This window comes from Manacus vitellinus, unplaced genomic scaffold (assembly GCF_001715985.3).
Source record: "Manacus vitellinus isolate BGI_N305 unplaced genomic scaffold, ASM171598v3 scaffold_26_pilon, whole genome shotgun sequence".
In the NCBI taxonomy this organism is placed as follows: domain Eukaryota; kingdom Metazoa; phylum Chordata; class Aves; order Passeriformes; family Pipridae; genus Manacus; species Manacus vitellinus.
Genome location: NW_021939960.1, coordinates 8,269,081 through 8,289,382, shown reverse-complemented (window position 1 = coordinate 8,289,382; position 20,302 = coordinate 8,269,081). Strand labels below are relative to the sequence as shown.

General features: G+C 49.9%; 1 protein-coding gene across 1 annotated transcript; it reads right to left on the bottom strand.

Annotated features, from left to right (window-relative positions):
- Window positions 1-2,041: 2,041 nt before the first annotated feature.
- STMN3 (stathmin 3) lies at window positions 2,042-17,469 on the bottom strand. The gene is made up of 5 exons (XM_008924537.4): window positions 17,167-17,469; window positions 8,203-8,298; window positions 7,680-7,855; window positions 7,001-7,192; window positions 2,042-6,492 (listed from the first exon to the last, which is right to left on the bottom strand). Exons 1-5 carry the CDS (start codon window positions 17,183-17,185, stop codon window positions 6,433-6,435), a joined length of 543 nt encoding a protein of 180 aa, XP_008922785.1. The 5' UTR covers window positions 17,186-17,469; the 3' UTR covers window positions 2,042-6,432.
- Window positions 17,470-20,302: the final 2,833 nt, after the last annotated feature.

The window sequence follows — 20,302 nt, the reverse complement described above, 5'->3', positions numbered from 1 at the left end:
ATTTCACCTCCTGGCACCTTATCTGCTCCCTGCTCTGCCCCTTTATCAGTGGGCAGACTCACTCCAGCCACGGTGCCAGAGAGGCTTCTAAGAAAGGATGAACTGTTATTTTTCAAACCCAATTACTCTGCAAAATCTCTATTTTTTGGTTGCCCAGGTGAGCTTTTGGATTTACTGTGACAGGGTTGCTGTTCTCTTCCCTTCCCATCACTCAGGCACAGCTTGAGCACTTTGTAGGGATCCCTCCAAGAGTTATGTAGATATTTTGCTTTCTCAACCTGCTGTTGATTTTTTCAGAAGGGACTTTTGACAAGGGCAAGGAGTGACAGGACAAGGGCAATGGTTTTAAACTGACAGAGGGCAGGGTTAGCTTGGATATTGGGAAGAAATTCTTCCCTGTGAGGGTGGTGAGGCCCTGGTATGGGTTGCCCAGAGAAGCTGTGGCTGCCCAACCCTTGGAAGTGTCCACAACCAGATTGGACAGGGCTTGGAGCGACCTGGTCTAGTGGAAGGTGCCCCTGCCATGGCAGGGGGGTTGAAATGAGAAGAGTCTTAAGGTCCCATCCAACCCTAAACATTCCTTGATACTATGATTTTGTGGGTGCTACGGTCTGGTCCAAGACTTCAGTATCATGTCTTCAGCACTCAGCCCTGGAGGGCTCCATGGTGGGCAGGGCAGGAGGGTGGTGGGAGCCTCTCCATGATGCCTCCTGCTCCTCCCACCCCCCTGCCCCAACTGATCCCATCCCTCCACAGTTTCCTCCTTCAGATGACAAAAGGATGAAGGATGTGACTTGAATTAACTAGTTAGAGGATGGCCATACTTGGTCTCTGATATATATTGAATTGTGTGGCACTAAGGACTGCTTCTGTTTTCCCAAGACTACTGCAGAGGTTTAGTTTTCTACATCCACATTTTTTTTAAGAGCCCATGTTAGTGATCTGTAGCAAACCTCAGAGGAGAAGTGAGCAATGCTGTGTTTGCAGTCAGGTCCTTATCTCCAAAACCAGGAAGGTCACACTGCAAAAATAGAATTCCTGTTTGTGCAGGAGGCAGCGTCCTGAGCACACATGGGAAGAGCATCAAGCATGGGCTGCTCAGCCACTGCCACCGCTGTGATGGCCCCAGCACTGTCCTGGCACTCTCCTCCCTGCTCTTACAGAACACTGCCCTGGGAATTAAATTTAACCCCCTCTGCCTTCCCTCAGTTTCTTGTACACAGAGTTCTGCTGAGATCTGTGGGAAGACTCCCACATTTGTTATTTTGGTGGGAACACAAGATGTGGGACAGCCCATGAGGATGCTGCTATTTCAATATCACTTCAAGGACAAGGAGGGCAGTGAGCAGGGATGTTGGGCACCACTCGTGGTGGCAAAAGCCTCCCCCAAAAAGGCGAGTTGGGGATACTTTCCCCAGCAGCTGGAGCAGTGGCCAGGCACCCTCCCTGCCCCGTGTCCCTGTGGATTACAAACTTCCCTGTTTTCAGTTGCAGCTTTGGGGGCATTTTTGTGTACCTGGCCCCAGGGATGGGTTTTGGAGTGATGGCCATGCAGGGTCCCATGGGTTAGGGTCCCCTCTCCCTGGTAACCATGGCCCTGCTCCCTTCCACTGTGTCCAGTTCAAGCTGGATCCTTTCTCAGAAAAGCTCATGAAGGAAGCATTAGATTTTTTAATAAAGAAGCTCATGTATTTTCCAGAGCTGCGTTTATTGTATTTATTTTTGTATCATATACTTATTGTATTGTATTGTATCTTTCTTGATCTTCCTCTTGCACACCCTCACTCTCAGCCACAGGGGGTATCAGCAGGACCCTCATTCAAGCATTTATTACTTTTTCCCTCTGACAATTGCCATAAACTGTCATTTTCTGCCTCTACTATGCTGGATGCAAAGTACTCGTTGGGCATTCAGATGCTTAGAGTCTATTTCGTTAAATCTTTAGGTCAATTTTCTGTTTAATGCAATTTATTGGTATTCTCACAATACAAAGAGAAGCCTTGGAACTAAACCAACCCGTTTATGGGGAGAGACGGACACATACAGTTTCATACCAACTTTATTTCTTTTTTTTTTCCTTTATTATTTTTTTTTCATAATCACTTCTTTTGCACAACAACAACCTCAAGTTGACAATGAAATGTACGTGGTAGACCGAAGGGAACCGGACAAGGCTCTGTTAGGGATGGAAAGTCCTTCCATGACACTGCACCAGCTTCCCACCCGGCACGAGGGACGGTGGCCCCGGCTGCGGCGGGAGGAGCGGATCCTGCCCGGGGAGCAGCTGGGATGCTGAGCCCTGGGGTCACGGCTCAGCCCCGTGCCCACACAGTCATCTTCCAACCCTCTGCCTGCAGCCACGGGCCGGGCTCTTCCTCCCGGGATGCACAGCTGCCTATCCCAACTCGATGCTTTGGTACTTTCCATTTCAGAGCGCTTTGGAGGCGTGGAGGCGTTGGCTCTCCCGCGGTGTCCGTGGGCAGGGAGTGTCCGTGTCCCCTTGTCTCGGGGTGTGGGAAACTGAGGTACAGGGGATGCTGGGGCAGGGATCCCCTGCACTCAGGTCCCACGCCCTCCAGGCTGTATCCCTGCACCCCAGGGACCACGGAGCGCCCACACTTAGGCGTGGGCCAGTGCCCCTCTTCTGCTTTACTTAACGACAATTGACTACAAAGGTGGAGTTTATTGGTCTTGCTATGTCATCTTGTCCCTAGCATGGAGAGTAAGAAATCTCTAGCACCGTAAACAGCCATTCCCTGACTCATTTCAAGTGGTATCAGAGTGTATGTGCATATATTGTTTCCACGGATGCATTTCTGTGCGCGTGTGCACAGCCGAGTGCACAGCCACTGCGAGGAGGACAGGAATGCCATGGGAGGGATATAACGGACCCCATGAGACAGGATTGCAGAGCCAGGGCCAGAGAGCCACGCTGGGCTAAGCTAAAGCAAGCAAGCTGAAGTTTACATTTGAAAAGGGAGCAGCAAGACCGACCTACCCCCGAGGTAGGATGCATGCAATCGTGAACTCCCACCGGCCCTGGAAGGTCAGCTCAAAGGGGACCCCACATCTGGGTTAGAGCAAGATTTTTTGGTGATTCAGAAATAATAAGACAAGGAACAGGCTCAGTCCAGAAGAAGTTGGAAGCGCCTATTTATGGACAGAGCTGAGCTCTGCTGTGAGGGATAACATGGGCACAGAGCTGTAATTTGGGCTACAAGGCCAGTTTTCCCAGCTCTTTTGCGGCTTCACCCATCACCCAGCTGTTGGTGCCAGCTGGGAGCTCATTTCACTTCAGCTCCTCGATCTTGCCCAAGTCAGAGGCCCTTCCCCAGAAGGGCTCTTTGGGAGGCATATACATGCACAGAATAATGTCACCATCTCGTCCCTCCTTCCTCACACAGCTGCCACACTCATGGTCTGGGCAGGGGTGCTGTGTGTGCCCTGAGGATGCTCTCCCTACTAGGCACAGTCCTATGTCCTTGTGCTGCTGCAAAAATGGGGCTGAAAACTGTCTGTACAGAGCTTGATTCATACACACCCACAGGAATCAATGGACCTCAAGCCCCACCAGAAGGAAGGTGACCGCGGGAGCTGGGAGTTGCATGCCATGTCCATGACTGCAGTACATGGGAACAGTCCAGGAATGAGGGAGGCTGGGGCAGTATGGATGTTAATGAGAGTACTTGATTAGTCTCAATTGAGGCATGAAATATGCAGCTGCACACAGCCATTAGCATGAAGGGATATGGAAAGGCATGGAATAACCACGATCCTGGCCCGTGCCACGTGCTGCCGGTCGGGCATGGCTCCTGGCCACGATGGGTTTGGAGCAGTGGGTGGACACCCCTCATCCAGCCAACACCGTGCAGCCAAAGCAATCACACATTTCCCTGATAGTGCCCAGTGGCACTGGACAAGCATCAAGCTCCTGAACATCCCTACTACATCCATCTGCACCAGGCAAACACGGCTCTGTGACACCTGAAGCCTCCGGCCCCACCAACGAGGCTGTTTCCTTGGCACAACGTGTCTTGGCAGCAGCTGCCTGATGTTACTGATGCAAAACTCCCCCTGCACATCCCTGCTCCTCTGATGCAGGAGCTCACCCTGCAGTAACACATTTTCCAGCCACATCCACTGTCCCTCACCTCACCAGCCCGACGGAGGGAAGAAAAATGAGTTTCCCAGTGCTCACACCTGCACAAGCACCATCTGCCAGGCCATTCTGTGTTTCCCAGGGGATTTTTTTGCCAGGGAAAGATATTGCAAGAGTAAGTCCCCACCTGAGACCCAGCTGGGCTTACAGAGAGGGGGAGGAGAGAGGCGCAAGGCAGCACAAGGGACTGAGAGGGAAGATTCAGGCAGGAACTGAGCCCAGAGACTCAGGAGCTGTCTGGGAGGATGAGTCTGGCACAATCTGCCACTGACCACCTCTCCTCCAACACAGGCCAAACCTGACGGTCCTCTGGGTTCCCTGGGGCTGCAGGGAGTCATCTGGAACCCCCACACAGGGAGGTTTGGGTCAACACTAAATAATATGTACTAGAACTGAAGCATCTCCTCTATTTCACCTCTCAGCCCTTCCTTCTCCTCCCAGCACGAGGAGCAGCTGTCCCTGCTCTCACCGCCCTGCCTGCAGGACTCAGCTGCCTCCAGCTCCCAATCCCATCATTTTCCAGCTGCTCCCTGGTCCAGCATCCCACCAACAGCCTGCCTTCACTTGGCCCAGCCTCCTGACTCCTTCTGAGCCCCCAGGAGAGAGTGAAAATGGCCATTTCTCTTGTTTTCAACTCCTGCTCATGAGTACAACATTTCTGATAATAATAATCATAATAATCATAGTACTAAAAACAGTATTTACAACAAGCTCCAGGTCAGAATTACACACCAAGCAAACACTCAGCACCACAGAGAGTAGGACAGGGTTAATATCTCGCAGATACCTTCTCAGATCCCACCAACGCGGGACACAGACATTTGACAGTTTCAACCATTTCTTACACACAAACATTTCATTTAAATTACTTTTTAAATTTTTTTTTTAAACTTTTTAAAATTTCTCGCCACTATATGGATGAGGTGATGCTGGCGGTGATGCCGCGCTCTACACAGATGCTTATCTAAGCTGCTACTATAAACTGATCATTAGCTACTGGTAAGAAATTCAACCCTCAGTTTCCTTCTTTGCCCTAAATCTTATTTTATTTTTATCACTGACAGCACAGGAGCTTTCTAACAGCCCTGTCCTGCCCCCAGCCCAGGCCGGGGGGTTCGGGAGTAAGGTAGCCCTTCCTTTTAGGAGCAGAGTCCCCTGATGTCAAGACACGGTCATTGAGAGATCCCTCCCATATCCAGCTGGGACTTTTGGAGAGATCAACAAAGAGCTCCAGGATTTGATCTCCAGCAGTTTGCTCTGTAATGGCGCCGAAGAGCCACATCCACCTCTGGAAAGAGGGAAGGGTGATTATTCTGTTCACTAAGAGGTTATTTCACAACCATGCACCATCTCTACTGGATCTGCTTTCCTAACAGAGTGAAATCCTGTATTGTGGGAGTGCTGGAGAGCCTGCGGACCAAGTGCCCTCTCCCAGGGCTCCCACAGAGCCAGGGGTGCAATCACCATCCATGGTTCTCCTGGGCTGAATGTCCAAGACCTCTCAGTCCCTGCTTGGGTGGGGAGAGGGCTCCTTCAGTCCACAGGTAACCAGGGTGTCAGGCAGTGCAGGATGGGGCACCCGGCACCAAGCTTGGGGTGAAAACCCTCACCTGCTTCCAAAGGATCACTCTGCTCTCAAAGAATCACCCAAAGATGAGGACTTTGGGTCACTGCCTGCCTGGACTGGCCCTGGATACAGCCAAGAGATGGGAGTTCTGCATGCTGCGACTCCTGAGCCACCCATCCCTCTGCTTCCTCCTTCCTACCACTGGAAAACAAGGGGTTGCTCCCTATTTAACTTCACATACAGAAATAATCACTTTCTTCCCATTATTCTGAAGCTGATTTTTGGCTCGGAGCAAAAACCAAGAGGAGGAAAAGCCCCGGATAAGAAATCTGTACCTCTGTGACACTGCTGGTTGAATTTATTAATACCTTAATTATTATTTTTTTTTACATGAGTTTAAGAAATATTTTTTTTTAAAAAAGGACAAAACCCTCCAAAGAAGCTTTTTGATTGACTAGTCGACTGATTGATTCTCTATTTCATGTGAACTAGTTGCTATTCTGCTTAGAGGTCCCTATGATCTGTGAATCCCCACAAGCACTGACGATTAGGGATGCAGAGAGAAGCGTGTAGCTGGGGGACGAACACCAGGGAATGGGGATGGAGAACTGAATGCTGCATCTAGACAAACAAAATGAAATGTGTTGGTTGGTCGATTGGTTGGTTTGTTAACAGGAATCAGGTGCTAGATGTGTAGAAAAGCCCTTTATCCAGAGATCTCCTCCCGCTGTTCCTTGTTCCTGCGGACTTCGGCTGCGTGCAGCTCCTGCAAAAATGGGAGAGGTGACACCAGGCTAACACTGCCTGCTCTTGTGCTCTCTATTTTCCTCCTGCACCCAGGATTTACATCAGACATAAAAAAAGAGACTGATTTCCCATCCAACACCCCTTGAGGACAGTGAGTTACACCTGCAAGGAGTGAAGCATCATTTGTGGGAGCCCAGAGGTGATGGAACCCACAGCAAACCCATGGATCCCCTCTCATGCAAAGCCCTTTGGCCATACAGCCCATAGACACGGGGTGGGCCTGATCCTGTGGCTCTGAACTTGCACTTATCAAGATTACCCAGACAATGTTCTCTACTGACCTTTAAGGACACATTCCCCCCCTCGTGCTGCTCCAGAGAAGAGCTGCTCCACAACCCCACCAGCAACAAAACACCCGCTCCCCAGTGCCTGTAGCACTGGGATGACCCCACAGGGACCAGACCCCCACCCCTCCACGAGGATCAGCACCCTGAGCCCTCAGCCCTCCCCCGGGGTGCTTCACTCGCCTTCTCGCGCAGCCGCTCCCTCAAGGCAGCGAGATGTGCTTCACGGATCTCCCTGCTCAGCTCCATCTTGTAGTTGAGCTTCTCCTCGGCCAGGCGGCTGAAGTTGTTGTTCTCCTCCAGCGCCTTGTGCAGCACCTCCCGCTCGTGTTCCCGCTTCTCCGCCAGCTGCTTCAGCACCTGCGCCTCCTGGGTCTGCCGAGGGAGAGGTGGGAGGTGACCGGAGAGAGAGGCTCTTCCAGCCCTCAGCTCCCCAGAGGGGCTTTCTGACCACCTCTTCTGCTCAAACCTCTCTGTCACCCCCCTCCATCCCGCAACACTCTTGCTCAGAAGATGTTTTGGTGCCTTTTTTCTGCTATCATACAATCACTTACGTTGGAAAAGCCCTCTGAGATCATTGAATCCAACAGTTACCCCAGCACTGCCAAGCCCACCAGTAACCCCTGTCCCCAAGCACCACATCTCCATGGTGATGATGATGGAGTCCAATTCCCTGGCTAAATCAGGCTGCAGAACCTCACTCCGTGGTATCTCACCTGACAATTCACAGTGGAATATAATAACAAGTGCCAGAATGCTCTTCCCAGCTGTTGTAGATTGCTGCTGCTAAGCCAGTTTTAGAGTTTGGCGCAATTAGTGCCTGTCACAAAAAAGTCACTGCTTCTATAGGACATTTCCTTACCTTCCTCCTCTCTTCTGCGGCCTCCAGCCTCCTCTGCAGCTCCTCCAGGGACAGATCCTTCTTCTTGGGAGGGGAGGAAAGGATTGGGCTCTCAGGAGATAAATCTGAAGGGGACTTCAGGATTACTTCAAAGCTCTGGCCTGATGCCCTCTTATCCAGCTGCTTCACCTCCATATCTTTGTGAGGGGAAAAAAAAAAGTGACTCTGTGGACCTGTCACTCGGGAGAGTGTTCACCTGAGAGCACCAAGCTCTTCACACAGGAATTAGAGTCCTGTGTGTCCTGACCCGGGTGATTTTGTTTTACCTCCAGAATTTTGCAATTAGTGATCACCTCCATCCCTCCCCCACATCAATGCAATTAATTTAAAGTCGCAGCATAATTACAGAAAGGCCACATTGCTGCTAATGTATTGTATGTCACCCTGACACAAAGCAGAGAGACTCTGACTCTCAAGCTCCCACGTTGCCAGTGGGAGCATCATCCAAACACTGCTGGAGCTCCTGTGGGAGCAGGTTACCTACCTCCATACTGGTAGATGGTATTGGGATGGGGCTGGGTGTGGAAACAGGAGCAGATGAGGGAGAGCAGAGACAGCTCCTTCATTTTCTCCTTGTAGGCTGAAAAATATGAAATAGAAGTAAGAAGAGAAATGAAGCAAGTACACAAGGAACTCCTTTTGCAGCTACCAGACTTTATGGAGGCTTTTCCAGACTCCCATGGCCTGCCAAAAGGTCCCCAAGGAGTGTCTGCTCTAGAGCAGGCTAAATTAGATGCCAGTGTGGCAAATGTCATGGGAAGACACACAGTAGGAATTTGCCACATCTAGAGGTATAAGTTTCTGTGCAGTATTTTCCCTCCAAAGGAGCTGGGACACTGCAGCCCATGTCATTAACCATGTTGGGACAGCTGCCCACACCCTTTCTCCACTGGAAGGAGAATTTCCAGTCTGGAGGATGCACTGCAGAGTCCTCAGTGATCACAAGGGCACGAGCTGCTGCCCTCGTGACAGATTGCAGCAGGTCTGTTTCTGGGGCAATCTTCACCTGTATTTTTGGAGTTTAGCACATTTAAGACAGTGAACTGTCAGCACACTCTTGACAAAGGGCCTCAGAATAGATGGACTTGAAACCAGGGAGGTGCTCTGTCAGGCTGTCAGGCTCTTGATCACATCAGTGTAACCCTCACAGCATCACTCCCATGTCTCGGGTTAGCAGCTGGGGCTCAGATCCCATGTCTCACAGGTGCTTTGAGGCTCTGCCCTGGATGACTCCTCAGGGGACACCCAGGAATGTGGGGACAGAGTCTTCACGGCTGCATGTCCTGCCAAACCTGCCCTGAACCTCCTTGTGCTGCCCTTGCTCCTGCCTCTGCCACAGGCACAGGCATTCTGGTGTCCTGCCTTGTCTCTGCCTCTGGATTTCCCACATGCCCTGGTGCTTCTGGCCTTGGTTTGTCCCTTCTGTACTGAGTTCACATTTTGACCTCCAGCCAGAGGCAACTCTGCAGCTCAGCTGCCAATGCCACCTTCAGAGCAAGACCCTCCCCTGGGCCAGGACAGGAAAACCCCCAGAACTCTGTGATATGAAGAGGCACTAGATGCAGAACAATTTTGAGAAAAGTAGCATCTGGTGTACCACATGTTCTCAGGAACATCTTTCAGGTCTTCTCTGCCTTCCCAGAGCTAACTGAGTGGGAAAACTTATGCCTGCTTCATATATGCACTTATTTTTTCTCCTAGGTACAGAGCTTCATCCTGATTAGCACCCTCCTTTGCTAACCAACCATCCCTGACGCTCAGATATTTATTGAACAATTTCTTATCTTGCTCCATACTTTGATTTGAACACCCTGCCCAGTCCTGCTGTTAAATGTAAACCAAATAGGAACAGTTCACATCAGCAGTGCCAGCCAGACATCTTTGATTTTGCTTTAAATGAAAAAAAACCTCTGGAAAGCCTGTGAGAGGCCAGAAGTCATGGCATGCAGCAGTAAGCTAATTCATCTCCTAATGTGCTGCCAAGAGCCCTGAGGAAGCTCCCCGGGAATAAACGAGAGACATTATCATTTATTATCATTTAGACATTATCATTTAATACAAACAAACCAGGCAACGAGGTCGTTGCTCCACCATTATGTCTGGGCCCGGGTGAAACCAAGACATGAAGCAGATGTGCCACACCCCCGACCCGCTCATTTAATTCAATTTAACGGTCTCCCAGCACTTGTTACAGAGCACAGGGCTGTGTGTTTCATTGCTTGAGCTTCAGTGCTGGCACTCTGTGCAGATGATTCCATGCTGCACTCCCTGCCTTTCAGGAGGTTTGTTGTGATGGTTTCACAGCTGCCTCCGTTCCACCGGGATTTTCCCTGTCCCGTTTTCCCCGCTGTAGAGCAAACTGACCGTCCCCTCTCCGTCAATTAAAATGAAGAGGAGGGAGAAGACAAAAGGGCCCTGGGCTGCGGCAGGGCTGTGATGAGCGCTGGAAGTGCTCCATCCTTGTCCCGTCCCGGACGCTGCAGCTGCAGCCCGGCGCCAGCCGTCATGAGCAATTAGCGGCACAGGGGTCGAGGGAGCGGGGCTGGAGCTGCCGCGGCCCCGGGGACCGGCGGGGGGACGGTCCCGAAGGGCCCCGATCGGCCCCTGCTGCCGGGGTGGAGCGGGGGAAGCAGCGGGAAGGGGGCAGCGGACCGAGCCCCCCTCCCGGACCTTTCCCGGTGCGGCAGCACCAACCCCCGCCCGGAGCTGTCCCTTCAGGACCATCGCCACCCCCGGGACCCCGCCGGGAGCTGTCCGCCCAGCACTGCCCGCGGGGCCGGGGGCTTCGGCGTGGTGAGGGGGAAGGACCGACTCCCGAAGGAATTACAGGATCACGGGTTTACTAAATCGTTTGGGTTGGAAAAGCCCTCTAAGATCATCGAGTCCAACCGTTCCCCCAGCGCTGCCGTTCCCACCACTAACCCACGTCCCCAAGTGCCACATCCACATGGAATTTAAATCCCTTCAAGGACGGGGACTCCATCACTTCCCTGGACACCCTGTGTCAAGGATGGACAATCCTTTCAGTGAAAAAATTTTCCCTAATGTCCAATCTAAACCTCCCCTGGCTCAGCTTGAGGCTCTTTCCTCTTGCCCTGTCACTTGTTATTTGGGAGAAAAGACTGACTCCTGCCTCACTACACCCTCCTTTCAGGGAGTTGTAGAGAGTAAGAAGGTCCCCCCTGAGCCTCCTTTTCTCCAGGTTGAGCCCCCCCAGCTCCCTCAGCTGCTCCTCATCACACTTGTGCTCCAGACCCTTCCCCAGCTCTGTTGCCGCAGCTGCATCAGGAAGGACATGCCTAGAACTCAGCAGTAAAAAATCAGCATTTCAAACCTCAGGGCTCAAATTTGCTTCAGAAGTATCTGCACTCCCATTTGCCCGTAGATATAAGGGTTTGAGAACATATTTATGCTGGTGGACAAAACCCTTGAACCAGGACAAAACATCTGGCTGGCCAGAGTATGACATGGCCATCAAGCCCCTTCCCAGAAAGGCTGTATCCAGTGCACAAATGTACATGTTTTAAGAACAATTAGACAGGAAATGCTGAACTTTTTATTTGAGGATCTATTAGCATTTTTATTTCTGCTAAGTCAGCAAAAATAAATTCAGCTTACACTGAACAAATATTTCATTTCTGCATAGATTATTCTGACTCATATCCTCAGAAACTTCATCCCAAAGCATCACTTCAGTCTCAGAGGTGCAGCAAGAGCTCTGTCTCACTGGTGGGTAGAGGATTAGGACAGGCTGCTCACTCAGGTATGAATTACTGATATTTTATGTCTCTTTTTAGGTAAACACTGCAGTAGAAAGATCAAATTCATTCACTCTGGTATATCTTCAACATTAACTCATAACACTTCACTGCTGTCAGAACTGGGGTGAAACATAGCAAATGACTGAGTTGTATAAACTAACAGATAAATAAACTGTAGAAATAATAAAAAATATATCAGAGTCCCATCCTGTAAAGTAGGGTAAACTCATGTTTTGTTTGCTTCAGAGGGCCCTGGGTAGTGATTAAGCTACAATCCAAAAAAGTGCAGTCGGTTCCTCAATGCCTCTGAACATTTATTCCCTGCCATCAACACAGGCTGACTCTGGTTTGGTTTTATTCCCTCGGACACCCCATGAAGCAATCAATATTTATTAAATTTTTTCATCTACACGTATATAATGCTTGGGGAAAATTACTTTTTCCTTGTTGTAAGGAGAAGAAGGGAGATGACTTGGTCCTTCACCAAGGCACCAGGAGGCTCAGGAGGCTCCCAGCTGTCTCTGGCGACTCCTTCCCTGTGCTCCCTCTAGTGCTGTAGGGAACATCCTGCACTTCCAAATCCCCTCTGCTTTGCATGAGCAGGAGCGCTACATGCACCATCGATCCGTGTAAAGTGTTTATCTCCAAGCCAACCCCTGGAGACATTATCCAGCTGCTCCCCGAGTGGCTGCGGCGCCGGAGATGGAGGAACGGCTGGGGATGGTGCTGTGCACGAGCAGTGGGAACTGTCTTCCTGCTCCACACTTGCCTGGAGGGTGGGGCTCAACACCTATTATTCATCAAAAACTTTTGTTCTTGGCTTCCTAACCAGGTTTTGGTTTGGTGTTTAATGACATCCAGCAAAACAGAGCGAGACCATCTATGCACAACACTGATATGGCGCCATTCATAATGAACCAGAGGCACGGCAAGGCTAATTTATGTGGATTCAGGCAATTTAAATGGATGAAACTGGATGTGCTCTGTCTGATAGCAAGGTCAAAGGAAGGTTATTACAAGAAAATAATTTGGTTTGTGAAGATAACTTTGGAGAAGTAAAAATTGCTTCCGTGAAGAATATTGTCTCATGAAAAAAATGAGAACAGGTCAATTATAAACATAGTCAAAGCTTAAACAGAAGGTAGAGAAGCCAGAGAGCAGGTAACCAAGACCTCCAGCACAAAGACTGCAATGCCACACACACAACAAAAGCAACCACAGTCCTTGATAAGCCTTGAGAGTACAGCAGGCTCCAGATATTCTCCCCTGCTATGAATCCTGTCATAAAAATCATGGCCAGACCTTCACTTCAGTCTAGCTCATTTCCATCTTCTTGGTCCCCAGCTTCCACAAACAGGTCAGCAGCAGATCTCACACAATGAGAAAACAGTAGCATTTTTTTTGTTTGTTTGGGGTTTTGTTTGGGTTTTTCTGGTCTTCACGCCCAGGAGTTACCATGGGCTCATGTGGGACCATCCACGAGAACAGGCAGATGTGAGGGTTACTCTGCCTTCTGTCAGGCATCTGCCAAACACTCACCCAGGGATGGTTTCCCATCACCTGGCTCCTTCCCCCCAGGTTTTATTGGCAGCTCATGAATGTCACATCAACCCACGACCAATAGATCAGCAAATCACTCAAGCTGTAGCACTGGAACATGTGGGTTGCTCCCAGGAAAATAACCAGGGGAATCTCCTCTTCTATGGGCTCAGCAGGAGAGAAGGGCCCAAGCTGTGCAGCAGAGCCCTGGCAACCTGAGATGGGAGTGACTGACTGTCAGGGAGAAAAGAACCATGGCCTGGGCTGCTTGATAAAACAGAGGAAGGAGCCAAATGGAAGCAGCTGACCCAGAGTATTTGTGGATTTGGGGCAAACACAGGTTTCAATAGTCAGGTTTGGGTGAGACAAAGGGCTACAAAGGAGTGGGGGACCTGATGAGGTAGCAGCTCGTGAGACAAAGACAGGAGCCCAGTGCCATGATGGGTCAGGTACAGACATACTGTGTGACCACAGACAGTCATTTGTCCTCTTTGCATCTCGGTTTCCTGTGCATCAACCAAGGATTATTGTACTTGGCCATTATACAGTGTTATTATTTGTATAAACACATTCAAAGGGCATAAGATTCTCTAGTAAGGCACTAAAAATGTAGAGGTACCTTTAAAGAACAAAAGAATTTTTTGGAAATACGCTGAGCAGCTCTTTACCAGTTGGGATGTGCCTAAGTGCCACAGCGCAAGCCCATGGTCTTCGTTTGCTCTCTGGCTCTTTTTTATTTCTAAATCACAGATTTGGCCACTGGTTTAACTCCCCTCTGGAGAGGAGACTTTTGTTTTTGGAACATAAACTCCCACCTGGAAGAGTAAAGCCCATGTCACTAGGACAACTGGGAGGGATTAGCCAGGCGTGTTGTTTCCAGTTAATTTAGGGGTACAGAAGTTCCACTGAGCTTCAGGTCCCTCCAAGGATTATCACCAAGAATCATCAGCCCTGTTTACCCTAATAAAGCTTGAAGTTGCCATCCCCCCTGCTGCCCACACTGCTGTCACAACGGGCTTATCCGCAGCCTTCTGGTTGCCACATCCAGCCACTGAATCCCAGCTTTTCCTTTGCAGAAGGATAAAACAGTGCCTTTACCAAATCTGAAGAAACATTGACAGGCTCTTTTGAGATATCTGAGGCAATCTCCGAGAGCCTACGTGGTACCATTAAATAAGATATGATTTGTATTTTACATTTTATATTTTAGAAGGAACAAATATTTTCCAATGATTTAGGTCCCTCAATTCCTCGTTTGGATACACTGGTAGAAAAAAAGAACACATATATATATAAACATACACACACACATATATATATAAATGCCTACAGTAGATTCTTTGGGCTTGTAAACCTTAAGTCCCAATAAAAGTATCATACATTTCTAAGGCCATGTAGACTCCATCGACACCTGAAGAAAAAGCAAATGGTGATTTCTTGAGAACACAGAGAGATGGAGAGCTTGACAGAAAGGCCTCTGAGCAGTGGGCAGTAGAAGTGTCAGGACAGGGCAACACCATGTGGTGTCCACCAGCACCATCCAGAAAAGGGGATAACCCAGAGCTACATGAAGTCACACAACTCTCACATTTCAATGCAGGAGGGGAAAACCTCGGGGTCTGCCAAGGCCCTTTTACCATGCCCAGTCATGACAACCCGGTGTTTCCTCTTGGCTCCACCTTCTCAGACACGCTAACGCCAGAGAGAAAAGCCAGCGAGGCTGTCACCTCACTGCATCATTTCATAATCTCAGGTCCCTTTATTCAACCCAGGTGCTGCAAACGGCGGGGGGATGTTCCGTGAGCCCCGCAGAGCCCAGCCAGACCCCCCGTCCGCGGTGCACAAAAGCACAAAGCCCTGCGCGGATGCTGCGGGAGGAGGTGCGGGGGCTCTGCCCCTGCAAGGGCTGCCCGGCAGCAGGGCCGGCACCGCAGCTGAGCCGGCACTGAGCATGTGCCGCCCATCCCGCGGCTCCAGCTCCGAAAACAACCCCCAGGGCCGGGGGAAAACGCCTGGGGTGGCAGGAAGAAAAGAGAGAGGGCTGCCGGGCTGGGGGAAGCGAGCCCTGTTTCTTTTCATCCCAAGGATTTGGTTGTTTGTTTAATCTTCCCAAGGCGGGGATGAGCCCCCGGGGCATCAGCCGCAGAGGATGCAGCTGCTCTGCCTTCAGCACGGATCGGCTTTTGCTGAGAATAAAGAAGGAAATAATGAAGGAAGCAAACAAGACTCATTCCTTAATTTAAGGATTTACTTGTCCTTTTCCTCTTGCCTTTCCAGGCTACTCTCCGTTCCTGCTGCACGTGCTATAGGCGATGGGGAGATGAGTTGCTGCTCCTGCAAAGGCGGCTGGGCGAGGCTCAGCCCTGACCATCCCTTGGCACACAGCGCCCTATTCTCCTCCCTCCTGCCACAGCACTGCTTTCCCGTGACTTTTTACCCCCTGAAATTGTTTCTCTGCTTGATCTGAGGCACAGGGAAGCACGGCTTCACACTTCTTCACGATCCCAAGCCTCCCTTGACAGCAAACCTGCATCTTTGGGAAGACGAAATATGCTACGGGCATGTGGTGGGTTGGGAGGGCGAGAATGCACCAGCTGGAAAACGCATGTTCTGCCCACGCGTGTTTCATCCTCGTCCATCTCAAGTTCGATGCAACCTTGGTTTAGATGGCCGGTAAGTCTGAGCCTCCCCTCCCACCCCCACTCTGCAAACGAGGTCCAATCCTGCTCAGCAGGGAAGGCAGGAGATGGGTGGCACCTCCCAGGAGTGCACTGCTGCAGACGTTCATTGAGACAGGGATACTCACAGGAATACACACAATAGCTGGAGGTTTTCTGTCACAGAGACACATTTTTACAATGCTGCTTGACTTCTTTAATTGCATGCAAAGCCCACTCAGGATCAGCTGCGCCCTCACAGTCTCCCCACACACACACCCCTCCATCTCTCTGCCCTTCTCCCCCCTGCATCTACTGGTCTTTTAAAAGGAGAAAGGAATAGAAAACGCACAGCAGGAAAACCAGGCAAAGGACAGCAAAAGCAGCAAGAAGTGTTTTGCCTGGTCTCCTTCGGGCTGGTTCCTTGCCCGGGGGGGCACAAAGCACTGCCTGCTCTTTTTTTGTCTGTCGCTCCTGCTCAGCCCTCCATCCCAGCCCTCCAGGCTCTCGCTTTCCCCACCCAAGCCCCTCTTTATGGGCTGCAGAATCCAGAGCCATTTCAAGAGAAAACTTGTTTTTCTAAAAGCAAAATACCCCCTAAACACACCCACTGTTCATTGTACCATTTCAGGCTTTTCTCCTTCACCCACACTCCCGGTTTCAGCCATTCGAATCCCTCCTTCCGAGAAAAAAAGGGGAGACAAGTCTTTAGGAAGCTGGACCGAGGCAGCACAGCATCCTCGGGGCAGGCTGCCATCCTGCAGCCAAACCCGACCAGGCTCCCGGGATGTGATTCCCGGCACTGCTGCAGGAGGGAGGAAGGGCTTCCCTTGCAGCATCTCATTTCACCCAACGCCATCAAAGGGCCGCTCCCCTGTACCATCTTCTAACCAAGAAATGCGAGCTGTGGAAGAAATCCAGGGCTGGGAAGCCCTGAGAATACACAGAAACCCCTCCAGGTCCTTTGGGTTGGCATTGGGGGATTTTATAGGGCAATACTGTCTCTCATCCCTGTCTCCCTTTCCATTACCCATTTAGGCAATACATGATCTCCATAAAACAAAATGTAATTCCTGATTTCTTTACATCCAGCTACACAGCATGCAAATTTTTCTTAGGGGGGAAAAAAACCCCCCGTAACATATTACAAAAACAATATTTAATTGGCATGTAGCAGAATCTTCTGACGGTACAAGGTAACGGCAGCAGTATTTTAAATTGGCAAGTTTATCACCTGTCTATTCATATTAAAATAAAAAGCCCACCTGCTATCTTGCATCAGAAGGGTGTGTGTACGGGGGAGGAAGGGGAACAATGCTGCCATACCAGCTGCCTCCTCAGCACAGAACTCCCCTGAAACCCACGGAGTAAAAAAAAAAAAAAAATTGGAAAAAACCAACCCAAACCTTCAGAATAATGATAAAAAAAATAAAACCCGATGGTTTTAGGAGTGCGTTGATGTCGAGCCGCCCCAGAAGGCGCCTGTCCTACCTGAGACGGTGCTGGCCATGCTGCGGCGGGAGCGGAGCGGGTGCTGCAGGAGCGCAGGAGCTGCGGAGGTGCTGCAATGCTGCGGGGAGGGAGGACTGACTCAGCTGGAGGGGGCTGCAGCCATCCGCGGCGGGGAGAGGCTGGAGCGCCCAGAGAAAGGCGAGGGGTGGAAAGAAAGAGAAGGGTCACTAGTTCAGAATATTAATGAGCGTATCAGGCCTCCTTTCCTGGGTGGCTTTGACGGCAGATCCCTCCCAGGCAAGCCTGGCTGCCAGGAACACAGCCCCACGGGGGAGGGGGGGAGACACACCCAGCCGGGCGCTGGCAAAAGAAGATTTTTCCTCCTCTTCCTCCCTTTCTTGTCTGCTTGAGATGGGCTAAACTGCTTTTTTTCCCCTTGCTGAAAGCAGAGATAAGCAAATTCATTGATTTTTTTTTTTAAACCATCTATTCCAAGACAGCCTCACCTGCAGGGCCAGGTCGGGGGTCAGGCTTAGCTGGGCTGAGATGCAAAACCCAAACCCCAACCCTTACAGCAGCTTCAGGCAAACAGCAAAGGGAGGAGGGATCCCAGACAGGTTTTTAGGCATGGGTTTAGCTTTTTTTTTGCACCAGCACTGAGGCACTAAAGGAGCTGCAGTTTGGGGAGGAAACTGCTGTAAAAGTAGAGGAGGAAGAGCAGAATGGAGCCTTCTCACTTCAGTGAGAATTCTCCAGGTTTCTCCCCCACCCCAGGCAGCAGGACCTCTCTTCTTGTCATTTGCTCTCTGTTCTCTATCATTTCTTTCATTTCCATTTGTGGCTCTTGCTAGGGGCCAATGCTTCTGTGATTTTAGAGCATCACACACACATTTGGGAGCAGGGAACCCTCCCAAACCCACACATCTCCCAGCACGCTGCAATGCAGACACTCCCAAACAATTCCAGCTGCTGCAGGGAACTACAGGTTGTTGGAGTAGCTGCCAGTGCTATGGCTTGGTCAGGGGCAGAAGCCACAGGCAGTGCCTATTAAATTCAGTTAAAAAACCCAGAGATTTTCCTTTTTTCCTAATTTTTCCCCCCCAATCTCCAAGTGTCCTATTCCTTCAGCATTGTATTTAAAAACAAAAACAAAAATTATAGAAAATTGGTCTAATTCAGAATAAAATTAACACTACCCACACATTTTCAAAGCGTGTTTGCAACAGGAGCTTTTTTTATGACCTTTAACTGCTTCTTGTTCTGTCCAAGGCTTGTTTTGTAGTTTCAACTCCCTCTACTTTCTCCTTGGATTGAATCTCTAGGACTTTATCTGTTATATTGTGTGTGTTTCAAAAACATCTTTGCCATGATCAGAGGAAGGCAGTCATCCCAGGCACCTGACTGCTGGAATAAGTTCCCAGCTCTGTTCAGGATGAGCTCTGGCTTTGATGTACCCAGCAGTCCCAAGAGGGTCTGGCTACCTCTTGTGACATTCTGCATCTTCTGGACATCAATCCTGTACACATTTTATTCCTTTCATTGAAGGAAGGGAAGAGAAGGCTTTCAAGGTGCCATGGCATGTGTCCCACTGGAATACACTGTGTGAGAAATGGGGAACAAATGATTTGGAGGGTCAGGGTGGAAAGCTATTTCCCAACAGTAAAGAGACAGAAAGGCTCTGGATTACCAGGATTTAAATGAATCAAATAATTTTGGGACAAACAAAAATTTTAGCCTGTTGTTATGGGAACCATCACATCTCAGGACAACGACTGGTAACTTAATCCTCTCCTGTCTGAAAGGATGAAAATAACCTTCATGCCAACCACAGGAGTTTCACAGCAGGTCCTCGTGGCTCTATGAATTCTTTTGTCCCATTCCTGAAGGTTCCTGCTCATCTGGAAGCATCTGGATCTCATCTGGGAAGAGAGATCCTGCCTGGGCAGCCTCTGAACAAACAGGAGCATTATTCCTTTTGTATTTCTTCACAGCACGAGTGTCCTCCTTTCCAGGTCTCCATGACATGGTTCAGCTATTTCCCCACAGAGGTTAAGGATCATCTTTTCCAAGGTTTATATTTTGCATATTTTTTTTTCCCTGAAAATGAAAAATAGTTCAGCCAAGATCTTCCCCATCCACTAATGAGAGGAGAAGGGCTGGTTCCCTCTGCCTGAGCTGGCAGGGAGAGGCTGTTCCAGGTGAAGGGCTGGACTGTCACACAACCCACATTTTGCAAACCTCTCCTCCCTCTCCAAACTCCTGCTTTATAAGAACTCAGGGTTTACCCCAGGGAGCCAAACACCAGGATGACAATCCAGTGTAAGACAACACCTTTATTTACCATCCCTGTACCCCGACACAGGCGCTGCAGCTCCACCAAACCCTCGCAATCTCTCCGCAACCTGAAAAAGAAATAAATGTTTCTCTTTAAAATTACAAACCATTGCCCCCCCCCCCCTGTTTCCTCTGCTCTGTTTTTAGAAGAACCTGGTGCAGCAGTGCTGGAGGCAGCCTGGCTGCAGCCTGGTCAGGTGGGGTCACTGGTGCAGAGGAGCAGCCCCAGGAGATGCGGAGCTGGCGGGAGCTGAGTCATGTTTGCTGTGGACACGGGCACCTGCTGACTCACACTCCTGCTCTGGGCTGGGAGCCTTCCAGCCCTTCTCTCCCAGCAGGTAACACTGCTGCAACCAACAGCTCTTAAACAAGGGAAAATAATCTCATTTGGCACACAGTTGACACTGCTCCTCCACGTAGGAAAGATGTGTTTACAGGAAATAACGACGACACGGTATTCCATGTATTTATGAGGAGACCTGAACTTTTATTGTCCCCACAGGTTATCCAACACTCTCATTTTACAATCTCTACAAAGTAATTTCTTTTGCAGCTTAACCTTGCATGATTGGTATCACGTTGAAGAGCTCACAGTCAGAAACATGAGTAAAAACAGCTGTTACATTTTGCATGGAGTGCCATGAAGATCCAAAGGAATAACTCCGTGCTCTCCAGCCCATTCTCCATAATTAAAGACAATTTATAATCCAGCCCACTCCCTATAATCAAAGACAGTTTATAATCCAGGGAAGTTCAGCTCATGGAGTTTAAAGGCTGGTGACGTAAACAGCAACACCCATGAGCTCCCCTAACCCAACACCAAGACAGAGGAGGTACCACA

What these genes read in the sequence shown, in the direction of transcription:
- STMN3 (XM_008924537.4), bottom strand. An exon ending in TACCATCTACCAGTATGGAG is followed by an intron (nt 7,856 to 8,202) that starts GTAGGTAACCTG and finishes CCCCTCACAAAG; the next exon opens with ATATGGAGGTGAAGCAGCTG. An exon ending in GGGAGCGGCTGCGCGAGAAG is followed by an intron (nt 6,493 to 7,000) that starts GCGAGTGAAGCA and finishes CCATTTTTGCAG; the next exon opens with GAGCTGCACGCAGCCGAAGT.